The 14,595-nt window shown below is 31.0% G+C and overlaps 2 protein-coding genes across 2 annotated transcripts; one reads left to right on the top strand and one right to left on the bottom strand.

Moving 5' to 3' along the window:
- Positions 1-921: 921 nt before the first annotated feature.
- Positions 922-5,846, bottom strand: LOC130996990 (uncharacterized). Its single transcript, XM_057922271.1, has 6 exons — positions 5,814-5,846; positions 4,737-4,990; positions 3,558-3,635; positions 2,517-2,595; positions 2,348-2,390; positions 922-1,786 (listed from the first exon to the last, which is right to left on the bottom strand). The coding sequence occupies exons 1-6, from the start codon at positions 5,844-5,846 to the stop codon at positions 1,746-1,748; spliced, it is 528 nt and encodes a 175-aa protein (XP_057778254.1). The 3' UTR covers positions 922-1,745.
- A 3,659-nt stretch (positions 5,847-9,505) lies between these two features.
- LOC130999690 (fatty acyl-CoA reductase 2, chloroplastic-like) lies at positions 9,506-13,661 on the top strand. The gene is made up of 9 exons (XM_057925302.1): positions 9,506-9,795; positions 10,061-10,161; positions 10,244-10,443; positions 10,854-10,954; positions 11,041-11,239; positions 11,633-11,794; positions 12,011-12,092; positions 12,787-13,181; positions 13,428-13,661. The coding sequence occupies exons 1-9, from the start codon at positions 9,555-9,557 to the stop codon at positions 13,591-13,593; spliced, it is 1,647 nt and encodes a 548-aa protein (XP_057781285.1). The 5' UTR covers positions 9,506-9,554; the 3' UTR covers positions 13,594-13,661.
- Positions 13,662-14,595: the final 934 nt, after the last annotated feature.

Raw genomic sequence — 14,595 nt, 5'->3', positions numbered from 1 at the left:
TATTATTGATACGAAATTGATTATGTACATCAGTACTGATCAAACTATACATAAATATTCAAAATGACATCTGAGTGTACTTTTTTAAACCAATCGGAGATGAATTTAATGAAAAGAAGATTAAACATACATGTATTTAATTTATTTTCTGGCTATCATTGACGTGTATAATATCTAACTTTCATTAATATTATAAGATTGTTGAGCTCGACAAATGATGTGACCTCTCTCACAAATATCTAACTCAACAAAAGACTACTCACGAAGCTCTCTCTCCGTCCCGGCCGACTGATTATAACGTTCCAAAACTATAGAATAATATTATATTTTTGGGACGTTATAACGGGGATGGAGGGAATATGATAAATTCAAAGAGTTTTCCAATAAAAATATAATTTATGAGCCAATTGAAATTTAAGTGGCAAAGTTGAGACATCTAAAGACTCTTCTTTATGAGAAGTCTTGCGTTCAATCTCGCATGTATGCAGTGTGATATATTTTGTTCTCACCTTTGTATAATATAGACATTTCGTTTGCTTGATAACACACACACACACACATATATATATATATATATATATATATATATATATATATATATATATATATATATGTCATTTAATTCAAAAAATATATATATAGTTTATGAAGTTCATCCATCTTGCTAGTGTGTATAAGTGTATTGTACATAAATGAACAGACATATAGTTGACCCTTAATATGGGTAGATAAATGACAAATATCTACTTACACAAATATATTCTATTCGGTTACATTATACAATGCCTTCAAACAACTATGAATCTTTGATTTTCAACAATATATGCTTATTTCAATATCACTTGCAGGATATATATATATATATACTAGAAATTTCACACTGCGTAGGACACGGTGTTTCTATAATTGCTCCGTGAATTATGGGATCAGTAACAATGCTAATCAAATCATTTCCAAGTGCAGCCATATTATACTATGACTTTTAGGAGAATTTCTACAAGTCATAAACTCATAAACATTGTAGCAATCTACAGAGTACATTTTATATACAAACTACATAAATATTTTTAAGACATTATGCATCATATATACGCAGTGCATTCAACCGGAACCTACATCGAGGCATATACAATGTACATACAAAAGACAACCTCAAAACATTGATAAAATATCACTGACATGGTGTAGTACTACGAAAAGTCATAGAATTGTACAAAGTACATACAAGTGTTGAATCATTAAACTATTAACATCGTTGTTTCATGTGGAATATTCACCTTATTATACTCACCTTTATTTTTCTCGGCCACCACTGCAATGAATATGTGGAAGTAAATTCGCCACATAAAAATAAGCAGCAACCACCCCTAACAACGAGTCTTTTACGATTTCCTTTTTCAAGTACTCATACTCTTTTTTTACTCTTGAAATCTCTTGCATACTAATCAACTCTATTATGACTCTTTTCAAGTACTCTTTTTTCACTCTTGAAAAATCTTGCATACTAATCATTTCTATTATGACTCTTTTCAACAGGAAATGATTCACTTCGAATCTCCACTCACTTTGGATTACAAGTCATTGTGAGAAAAGAACTCTTTTTTTACTCTTGAAAAATCTTGCATACTAATCATTTCTATTATGACTCTTTTCAATAGGAAATGATTCACTTCGAATCTCCACTCACTTTGGATTACAAGTCATTGTGAGAAAAATACCTCGAAGTCCAAATTTCGCAACAAGTGCTAGCTTATCATGTAACGGCAACCCAGATCACGCAGCCCACCTATGAGATTGGAACACCCACCAGTGTCAACAACAACACACATCTTTCTTTTTATTGATTTCTTATTTGAAAATTACAAACCACAGTCAATAAAAAAATTAATAGGAACACCACTTACTAAACAATATAACATAATGATAAATTGAATTGTGCAAATCTAGACAGTGACACAACAAATATAATTATGCACCTCTTAAGCTTCTCGACCAAGTAGTCAGAGCAGGTGAACACTCACGGCCAAAATATTTAGCATAGCCATAACAATTGCAGATGGATAAGGTAAGCTAAAACGTAAACGTTTTGAAGTTGTCACATGGTCGTGCAAGACATTTGAACAGAGATTTAATATTAAATTCTCAGCAAAACAAATACAAGCAACAAAGAATTGAGAAGTACATGGCAGGTTGAGAACACAGCTCGCAACATGCATTATAGAAGAATTAAAATTACCATGCACCATTCTTTAAAGCAAAGACATGGAACAAATAAATTAAAGGTAAGTGTGCAACCGATACAAATGAGCCTCGAAAAAGAAAAATACAAACAAAGCTCATCAGTAACCTTCTTTGAAAGCACACATCTTCTTTTCGCCATAACAAGATATCTGAAAAACGTGACCAAAATCACAAAATGAGAATTCAGTAATTTAGTTAGTGGTGAGTGGTATAATAAAATATGAAAAGAATAGAGCACAAAGATACTATTTTGAGAACGAAGTATAGTGATTTACAGAAGGTGTAATTAATGGATGAAAAGTGTTCCAGCAAACAAATTCGATGTGAGCAAAGACAAGCAGACAGTGAGGGCACCTGTCGAAAATCGGAAACCAAAAATAACAATCTCCGTATAACACACAAAGTAACAAATTCTTAAAAAACCTAAAGGCTAGAGGCAATAACCCAAGCCCTAATCCTAGAGTAATGAATCTCATTCTCTAAACTTCGAAATGATTACTATAATTAAACGATAATTGGGAAATGACTTTTAAGTTTTAAATACAATGGAAGAGCGCAAAACACATGAAAACAAAATATCACACCACAAATAAAAAATAGAACAAAAAGAAGCGCATCGTTAAATTTGGAGAAGTGGAATAGCTTTCTTGGAGTAGAAAGACAAAACGCTAAAAAACAAAATTAGAAAGTAAAAATAAATGTTGGAAATCATAAGAACACAAAATATCCAACAGAAAAGGTGAGCAAGTCACCTAATAGGAAATTAGGAATAAACTATAGTACTCCTTATTTAATGATGAAGCATCTTTTTTTCTTCATTAGGGAATATCACTTCATTTACAATCACCAATCCTGCTACGAAGGTGTTTCCAAATTAAAAGTAGTTTTTCTTCAACTTTCTAAAGTTACGACCTTGTAGTTCATTTCCAACGTCACTTATAGAGTTCTAGTAGCTATGCTATTTACTTAAACCCAATTTTCAGTTACCAATATTGAATTTGATGATTATCCAGGTGGAGAGATCAATTATTTGTTCAATTACTGTCAAATTATATCAGACTCAGAAATGGTGAGTCTACTGTATTGAGTTGGGCTACATGATAGTATACCTAAGATTCTCCAGAGCTGTAGTTCTATATTGATGATGGTGATATGATCTATTGGCATAATTTGTTGGTGTGTTTGAAAAATTGATGTTCCATAGGCAAGCTCAAGTTGTTTATACATTTTAACATGGACCATAAAAACTAATACTACATTTTAATTTATCGTGATTTCAACGCGTAAGAGAGAAAATGCATGTTATGGAGACTTACTCAAGTGGAAGAAAATGCTCACTACGCCCGTGGAGATGTAACTCTTGAAGAAGTGAATGTCGGTGAAAGAGCACGTGTCTGGGAATAATTTAGAAAAAAGAATCACATGAATATTTAAATTACACACGTGAAAAAATCAAACAAATCATATTAATACTACTATATTTTATACAAAAATTAGTACATGAAAAATTAAGAATATCAAAGTTTATTTAAAATCCTACTAATTCATAATTAAAAATTAAGAATGAACAAATAAACTAAAATCCTATTGACTATACATAATTATATCGAGCATCCCTATTTTGGAAGCACCCGCGCGATTATATTTTTGTCTAGTACTTCCAATATACCTCCGGAAATTACTTCAATCAGTAAACATTGTAAAAGTAATAAATCAAACAATAATTAAATCAATTATATTCAATTAATTAATTAAAATAAGATTAACTTAAAACTCTAGGCCCATTCCTTAATCCTTATCATCAAATCCAACAATATTTCATTATCATCATCTGTAGTCATGATCAATTCCAAACATACACTATTTAAAATCCCCACAATATACTGCCCCTGTTCGAAGGTGCTCTCTCTACTCTCTCATTCTCGGTTGCACCCATAGTCTCCTCTCTTTGTGTACCCTCTCACCTCTCTCTCTCTCTCTCTCTCTCTCTCTCTCACTGCACTTGACATTTGCAACAGAGAGTGAATCTCATCCCCAACTATCAAATCCCAAATCCCCTTCTTCTAATTTCCGGCGAATAACCAGAACGGTTTGTTCTCTCCATCAATCAGCCGTCCACCTATATCTCACCGCCGTTCCCTATCGTCGACCACCACCGTTCCCTATTGTCGACCCACTCTCTTCAGCTCGGCCCGACAATCAGCAGCTAACAAAACTGCGCGGATGCCGCCGCTGACCAGCACTCTCAACACAGACAACAACACAAGAAACTGAGCCACAATTCAGCCAAGGCTGGTCGTTCCCAATCGTCAGCACACCTAAGCTGCTGCCGATGCCAACGCCGACCGGCACCCTCAACGCAAGCAACAAAGCAAGAAACCCAGCCCCAAGACAATAGTTCTATTATGTTGTGGTGTGCTCAGTTTTGTGAAAAAATTCTAGGGTTCATCAGAAAATTTAATGATAAAATGCAGGTTTACGAAATCAAAACTCACCTCCTTGTTTTGTTGGTGTAATGGATTTCTCTAGTGTGATTTTTGGTTGAATTTTGATCAGACTTTGCACTTTCACCCTTGAATTTGGGAGAGATTCTTACGGCAGAACTCCTTTTCTTTTCTTTTCGTTGCCGGAACTGTGTCACAGCGAAACATAAGAGTGAAATGGTAAAAGTGATCAGATAAGATAAAGAAGAGTCAAATATTGGAAAAAAGTCACAAATGGAATGAAAATTACAAAAATGCCATGGGCACTATTGTTTCTACAGTACTATTCCTCCCAATAGTACCCCACTCCTCTCTTATTAAGATTGTTAAATATATATATATATATATATATATATATATGTATATTTTGTATTATAGCTTCTATTGGCACGCCATGCTCACCTAACACTATCAGTTGATTTTATGTAAATGTAAATAATAGAAGCTATATTCCTCATTTTCATATTTCGTAAGTTCGTAATATATAGTCTTTATTTTCAAATTTCATATATAATATATAGCTCTTTTTTTAAGAACACTAAAAGTTACGATTCTGTTTTAATAATTAGCTCTTGGATTTTGCATGGTGACTTTTTCTAAAATCGCTGAAAGTTTTGACGCAAAATATGATTAACCCTAAATTTAAATATTTTGGTTGTTATTAAATAAAACCATGATATGGGTAGAACAAATTTTCTTTAACATGGTTTGACGTCCACTAAATATCAATAGTTGTTTCTTAGTAAAGGTCAATAAAAAAAAATGTCATAATATAAAATATTTATATTGAATAATTTACTCCCACAACTAGTGCTAAATTTGGTATAATAATGTTTTGTCGTTTCAGTCAATGTTAGATCAAGTTGAGCGTGGCTGCTGACCTATGATGTATAATGTGTGAAAGCAAATCAAGCCAAATAGAAACCATAATACTTACACATGGTAATTAACAAATATACTTTAGATCTAACAACAATTAGGGTCGCATAATTTATTGTTAGATTTAACAACAACGTGGGACAAAAATTATAGTATTCGTTAATTATCATTTGTAAGTATTATAGTTTTTCGCTTTATTCATAAATCAACGATCGACAGCAACGACGCAACTTGATCGAACATTTCAGCTGTATTTTGCTATTGTGATATATTGATTGCAATAACACATTCCGTCAACAATAATGGTACTAACTTAGATTTCTAATTTTTGTCTTATACTTATGATAATTCAAAGTTAATCACTACAACAAATTAAATTATCCAGTACTAACGCAATTTTAGTGTCACAAAGAGATGTGTCACAAAATTTATTACCCCATCAGTCCCAATAATAACGTCCCAAAAAAATGGGACACGAAAATTAAGAAAATGTAGATTAAGTAAGAGAGATATAAAGTAAATGAGGAGGGAGATAGAGTAAAATAGATATAAAGTAAATTTTGTTACATTAAAAAAACATAACAAATTTTGTAACATCTAAAGCTATCACAAAGTATTTTTGTTACACAACTCTCTTTCTCTATCTCTCTCATACAAATCCACATATACATACACAATTATTAATATATTACTTTAATTATTAATAATATAATTTTTTTTTAAATAACTAATTATAAAATATATTGTTATAAAAAATAGTTACACTTTTACATGTCATATTTATTTAACTACAACATGCCACAATTTTATTTAATGATATTTATAAGTGTCATTATTTATCAAAATTATGTTACTGATGAAACATTTTATTAATTGTAGTGGATAAAAGGGTTTTAGTTGTTGTGAAAATCAAAACATTTAAGTCATTTTGTAATTACAACACCCCAAATAATTGGAGGCTGCGTTGTCCACATTTCGAAAAGGCAATTCTCTTACATGTTTAATTCGGTGAAGAGATATCATAGTTTTTTTCTAATAAATAAGAAATTTCATACCCCAAATATTAAAACACGTTTTGACGGAAACTGTTTTTGTACATGTGTACTTTCATTACCATTGATATTTGTATTTCCGTCAAAACAAGTTTTAATATTATATCAATACATGTTAATAGTTTTATGTTATGGTCATAAAATGTACACATGTACAAAAAATAATTATCAATGGTAATGAAAGTCAAGTTAATTAAATGCTATTAGACTATCAAATGGCAATTAACGAATATAAGAACGCCTACTCATCCAAAAACAACAAATTAAAACAAAAAACACGTAAATACATACATCACGCAATACCTAACCTTAATTTAATTTCTATTTTAGTCTTAAAATATTATATATGAGGTCGGTTGTCCTCACACAACGAAGTCAAAGTTTATAATGAAATAAGCTATACTAAGATGGTAAACTAACATACTCATATATATGGTGCAATTATATTGCAGTACGTTCACATTCGTATGTCAAACATTTTTCATTTGCGTTGTCCTACTATTAAATATATTATATATTTTAATACTATTTATTATATAAATAGAAATAATTAAGAAACGACATATTATTGGAACTTAATAACATTCACTAATAAATTAGTAGAAGCTTAAAAAATTACATTCATGCCCTACTTATGAAATTAGCCATCCTAATAATCAATAAAAAAAAACTAAAACATTGAAAATCAAATAGTAGAAACGAATTATGAAAATAAATCAAAATTTGAAGAGGAAAAACCAAAATAGTATATAGATACATAAGTGAAACACCAAAGTGCATGGAATAAGAAATCTCATACTCCGATCCAATTATACTCCTTCCTGTAAATTTTAGGAATACAAATAAAAAATATAGAAATAATAGCGTTTCTGACCAAAATATTGAATAATTCAGTGCCACAAATACAATTAGGGCTAAGTTTAATTAATTAGTAGTACTATAATGTTTTGTTTCAATCAATAAAAGACAACTTGTGATATCAAAATATAAAAACTGCAATGTTAGATTAAGTTGCGCGTGCTGACCAACGATGTATGTCAATTAAAAACTATAATACTTACAAATGGTAATTAACAAATATTATTTAATTAGATCGATCTATAATAATTGTTGTTAGATCTAACAACAATTAGGGGACCATAATTTGTTGTTAGCTAGATACACATAATTCTTGTTAGATCTAACAACAATTATGGGACTCTAGATCGATCGATACTGCTTGTGGGACAAAAAGTTAGTACATATATTCGCTAATTACAATTTAATTATAAGTATTAATTATATTTTTTAATTAATTGACCTGGTTTGCTTTCATACAACGACAGCCACGACGCAACTTGATCGAACATTATGTATATATTGATATTGAAATAAAACATTCCGTGAACAATAATTGTACTAACTAATTGAAAGTTTATATATAATGAAATAATCTATAATAAGATGGTAAAATAACATATTAAATATGCCAAACATGCATTTTACGCTATTCATTTACGTCCCATTATTAAATAAATAGAAATAAAATAGAATGGTCTTAATAACATTAATTCATTAATAACAGTAGAATTAAGCTTAAAATTAAAATGTCCTACTTATGAAAATATTAGCCATCCTAATCAAATCAGCAACCCGCACGCAAACATGACCTTTACACCACACAAATGTGGGAAAACAACCGCACGCAGTGGCGGATCCAGGGGGGGCTAGAGCCCCCCCCCAAATTTTGAATTTTTTTTTTTTTTTTTTTAAATATAGAAATTAAAAATAATAATAAACTAAATACTCTATTAAGAAATACAAACGGGACAGACTGAAAGCTAGCACTAATAATAAACTAAATACTCTGTTAATATTTTAGGTTGTTGATCTAACAATACAAGAGCTAAACACTCGGTTTTCCAAAGCTAGCACTAATTTGCTTAGATGCATGGCGTGTCTTGATCCGAGAAATAATTTCTCCCAATTCAACATTGATCAACTTTGGGTCAGGTGATTATTTATTATTTCCACAATTACTAGCTCGGGTTCGCCAAGTGTTTATTCATAGATTATTTGTAATGTAATAGACATGGTAATGAATGAAACTATTGTAGGTTTTTATTATTGTTGTTGATCTAATGACAAAAAAACAATTATTTATTAATTACTATATATTATATCCCAAAAAAAAAATTCGGGGGCTACCGCCCCCGAACCCCCGTCCAAGTTCAGCCCCCCCCCCAACAAAATTCCTGGATCCGCCCCTGACCGCACGCAGACGGAATACTAGCTACCCTTGCACGCAGGCGGGACCTCTACACCACACAAATGTGGGAAAACAACCCCACGCAGACGGATTACTAGCTACCCTCGCACGCAGGCGGGACCTCTACACTACACAAATGTGGGAAAACAATCGCACGCAGGCGGAATACTACAAAAGTGAGAACACTAGCAGACGAGATTGAATTCAAGACCCCTCACAAATGAGAGTCTTTGAATACCTCAACTTTACCACTTAGACGTAGGCCTGATCGATCTAATAATCATTTAAAAACTAGTAAAACATTGAAAATCATGCTAGGGGAAAAAAAAATTATAAACCCTACTTGGATACCACCAATCCTCATTAGTAACTGCAAAATTAAACTAAAATGCAAGAAATTGAAATTTGATGAAGAAAAAATAAATTAGCAGCGATTAGTGCAAATGGAATAAAAAAAATCTCAGATCAATTATACTCCTTCCTATAAATGTACATCTATACTTGGTAACAAAATTACTCACTCGCCTCTCTCTCTCTCTCTCTCTCTCTCTCTCTCTCTCTCTCACACACACACACACACACACACACACATCAGCCATGTTGCTAACAAAGAGCCCGTTTTTCTATCCAGCAACTAGGGAAATTAAGGGCATGTCGCCTTGTGACAAATCCAAGATTTCCTTGTTGTGTAATAATGCAAAGAAAATCCATCTAAGAAGAAGAATAGTTTCCCAAAATAGTAAGATAACGGCAGCAGTTACTAACGGCTATGACGCCGTTGGAGAACTGAAGATGCCAGCAATGATGGAGTCTTGCACAGGAATTGGAATAACCAATTATTTTGAAGGAAAGAACATTTTCCTTACCGGTGCAACTGGCCTTCTAGGAAAAGGTAACTTGTTCATACATTCTTTATAAATTTATCGATACGTTAAATTCTGAAAATCTATCGTGGATTTATGATTTTGTTGAATTGTGGTTCAGGGTTCGAATCCATAAATGGCAATATTTTTTTTTTGTTTTTGAATTCATCATTATTTCATAACGAATTCATAATAAATGTATTTGAATTCATAATAAATGTATTTTATACGATAAATTTGATTTGTATAATAACTACTTTTTTATATATATATAATGTCCATTATATTTTGCAGTTCTTGTGGAGAAGATGCTGAGGTCAACACCATTGGGAAAAATATATGTACTGGTAAAAGCAGATGATCTTGAAACAGCATGGGATAGATTGCAAAAAGAAGTATGTTTTACGTCGATATTATTTTAAAAAGAAAATAAGTTCAATTATACTATTATTAAACTTTTTCCCCCTTTATTCTTAGCTTATAAACTCGGAGTTGTTTGGATGCATACAAGAAAAATATGGAAAATATTACCAAGAATTTATAAAGGAGAAGGTGATACCAATTGTTGGTAATATTTGTGAGCCAAACTTAGGCATGGACTCTGATTCTGCTCGAGCAATTATGGAAGATGTCAATGTTATTATTGAATCTGCAGCCAATACAACCTTGAATGAGAGGTTAGTTTTCTTTCCTTTTTTTATTTAATTTTGAGTCGTCATTCAATTTTTTAGGGTTAAATGATCTGCAAAAAGGACCCGACCTTTCAACATTTTCCGGTGAAATATCGCTAGAACAAAATTACAACATCGGATTTCTGACTTATTGCATAAATTTTTGTACTGAATTTCCCAATGTGCCCAGTCAGAAATCCGATGTTTAGATTTATATCTAGTGACATTTTCTAAAAAAATCTTAAAAGAATATTTTTTGTGTGTGCGTGCATATTTTAAACGCAAAATATTTTTATGAAATGAATCATAGTTTGAGCTAAAAGTTGATAATATAACCCTAAAAAGCATGCGACTAATCATTTTTTGTTATGTATCAACTTTCCATAATATTCTAAATTTATGTATATATTTACCAGGTATGATTTGTTGCTTGAAACTAATGTCAATGGCCCTCAAAGACTAATGAGGTTTGCTAAAACATGCAAGAACCTTGAGCTACTTGTCCATATTTCAACTGGTACGTAAATATACCTTAATTATTTTCTAGGTTTAGTTATGTTAATTAATGTTAATGTATTCATTGATATTGATATGTTTTTGTAGTGTATGTCAATGGGGAGAAAGAAGGGATCATCTTGGAGAAGCCATTAATTATGGGGGAGATTAATAGAAGAAATAAAGACAATGGAGAAACATGTCTACCACTTGATGTTAGTGATGAAATAAATTTGGCATTGAGATCATGCAAGGCTACTTCAAACTATGATATGACCAAAGATATGAAAAGGCTTGGAATGGAAAGGTAACCGTACGTTTTACTTTCTATTTAATTATAATTATAATTAATTTTCTATTTATAATTTCTCATTACATGTTTGATTTTTTGATTCAGGTATTGTGATCCGTCTAAGGGCTCGTTTGCTATGCATGATAAGGATGTGATAGATATCTATAACAGTCTCTAATTAATATGTTGTTAATTTGTTTCAAGAATCAAAGCCATTTATTCTGTGTATCACACTTTTTTCATATAATTACCAGACATGACATCTAATAAATTAATGGACATTCCAGTAAAAAATATCACACATTACTCCATACCACGTAGTAAACGAGCCCTAATAACTTAATTAATATATTTTGTGATATACTACTAATTCCATTCATTTTATGTAATTGTTATATTATCTAACAGAGCAAAATCTTATGGATGGTACAATACATATCACTTGACCAAAGCAATGGCAGAAATGATAATTCATGAAACAAGAGGAGATATACCTGTGCTTATCATTAGACCATCTGTTATTGAAAGCTGCTACAAAGAACCTTATCCTGGTTGGATCCAAGGAAATAGGTAATTCAATTCTCATTTTTTCATGCATTTTTAAAAAATATTGCAACATTTAAAAACTATTTAGTTTTTAACATAGCTTTTATATATATCTGATGAAAATAGAGAAAGATGAGGATAGAAAGTATAATTAACTTTTTAATTTTTTTTACTTTAATTTGTAATAATTATTAATTAATTAACTAATTTATTTTATGTGATTTTGGTATTAAATTGCAGGATGTTTGATCCGATCATTATTTCATATGGAAAAGGACAGCTTCCTGCCTTTCTAGGCAAACCAGATACACCCATGGATGTTGTGAGTTCCACAAGCTTTACTCTCATATTTTTGTATTTTAAAACAATAATACTAATTTATGATTTGTAATAATTGAACTAATATTTATTGCCAATTAACTGAAAATTCAATGATATTCTAATACCCTAAATCATACTAGCTCCCTCCGTTTTTTATTAAGTGTCAAAAGCGGTTAAATTTTATAGAGCTAATTATTGTTAATACAAGATCGTAACTTTCAGTATTTTCAAAAAGAGGACTATATGTTACGGAATTTGAAAAAATGAGGACATATGTTACGGAATTTAAAAATGAGGATTATAGCTTCCATTAATTTTTTACATTTACACTCCTATTTAACACATCAAAATAAGGACTATAACTTCAATCACAACCCGAAATAGGAGTGTAAATGTAAAAAATGGAAGCTATAATTTTATTTTAAAATTTCGTAACATATAGTTCTCAATTTCAAATTAATTTTGTGACATATAGTCCTCTTTTTGAAAACACTGAAAGTTACGATCCTGTTTTAACAATTAGCTAAATTTTATAAACTAAAAATAAATCTGGTCACTAGATTTGGACTAAATGGATAGTCAGAATTCATTTTCATGCAAAATAATACCTCTTCATATATACAACAAAGTTTATTTTTATAATAAACCTTTTTATCTATACACTAATGCTTCTTTATTTTTATTTTATGATTTAGATTCCATTAGACATGGTGGTGAACACAACAATCGCAGCTATTGCTAAGCATGGCTTTATGCAAAAACCAGAATTGAACGTCTACCAATTGGCTTCTGATATTCTCAACCCGTTGCGATATTCCGATTTTTTTGAATATATTCATGAATATTTTTGCTCAGAACCTCTAATTGAGTCAGAAAGTTTTACTCGAATCAATAATTACTACAATGATTTCGAAAATATAAAATATTTCGACAATTTCGATGATTTTTCGAGTTATACAAGAAATGAAATATTTAGACGATTTGGTGGGAAGACAAATCAGATCAAAATACAAAAGCAATGCAAAGGGAAAGCTGCATATGCTGAGAACTTGTGCAAGATGTATCAATTTTTGGGATTCTTCAAAGCAAGGTACGATTAATGGTTTACTCGGTGATTATTGTACAAATCAGATTTATCGTATAAAATAGGTTTATTTTAAATTCGACATAAAAAATGATGAGTTTAAAAAAATAAAATATTCGCCACTTTGTAAGATTCGAACTCTGAATCACAAATTCATCCAGCAAAGTGATCAATCCACAGTAGATTTTCACGATCTTAGGGTTGGAATAATTCTTATTTTTCATTGAACAATATTATATTTGTGTTACGCAGGTTTCATGTTGGCAACACGCAGAAGTTATTGTCTGAAATGTCGAAAGAGGAGAAAATGAGCTTTGCAATTGATGTAAGAGAAATAGATTGGAGGAAATATTTTCAAGAAATTCACATTCCTGGTTTGAGAAAGCACGTGCTCAATGATAAGAGGATATCTATCTAAGACAACTGCAGTTGTGTAGATTATTTTACTAATGAATTTGTTATGTTTTTTCTTATTTTTGATGCATCGAGGGATGTTAAATATAATGTTTTATATATATTATTAATATCGTTATTCAATTATATACTACCTTATTTAACACTATATACTAACTTGTTCATTTGTTTTAAAAAATCTTGTTCATTATTCTAGTTTCTTTCGAAAAATAACATTCTCACTATAACTTAACTCTACTGAAAAAATTGTTAATTCTTACTCGCTCATTTTGGAAAAGTGTTGGAAATATGTATGAGCAAAGTCGACAGATAATCAAAAAATTGTAGGCCCAAGGTCTTTGGAAATTATTGAGGTAGCGCTTCAGACGCCTCAACAAAAATATAATTATAACCCTTGTGGATTACTATATATGAGCGACGAGCGAGCGGCCAGTCCAAAGAGGATATTGAGAAAGCAACTCAAACAAGTTATGCAAAACTAATTTTATGCACCATGAGGTGTTTGCAAAAGTTATGAATAGCAATTCAAAATGGGAATTGAAATTGGATAGTACTGGTTTTATACGACGTTCCCACCCAGACGATGAAGATAGTGTTGACGAAAGTCACAGCAGCTAAAACAATCAAGGACATATAAAGATGTGGATCCTCCAATCGACTCCACTTAGAAACTCCTGAAGGTGATGCTTCAAGATTTCATCATCCTATTGGTAGAGATAAAGCTAAGGTTAAAGAAAAGGAAAACAAACAACATCACAATTTTCCATAGTCTCCGATGCTTTCACTGTTGAACTACGTAAAATGAAGATCCACGTGAAAAAGAGATGAAAACATCTACGTTGAATACGTTGATGAAAAAAATGCAGTAATCTCCAAAAGAAGAAACTCTCAAACGTCGTCTAATGACATAATTATATGGGATGTAATCATACTTTATTTGCTTGTTTTTAGTTATTTTGTTATTTAAATTATTGTTTTAGGATTTACTTATATATGTTTTTAATGT

The sequence above is a fragment of the Salvia miltiorrhiza genome, chromosome 8, assembly GCF_028751815.1.
Source record: "Salvia miltiorrhiza cultivar Shanhuang (shh) chromosome 8, IMPLAD_Smil_shh, whole genome shotgun sequence".
In the NCBI taxonomy this organism is placed as follows: domain Eukaryota; kingdom Viridiplantae; phylum Streptophyta; class Magnoliopsida; order Lamiales; family Lamiaceae; genus Salvia; species Salvia miltiorrhiza.
The sequence above is the reverse complement of the archived record's forward strand: the minus strand, read 5'-3'. Positions and strand labels throughout refer to the sequence as shown.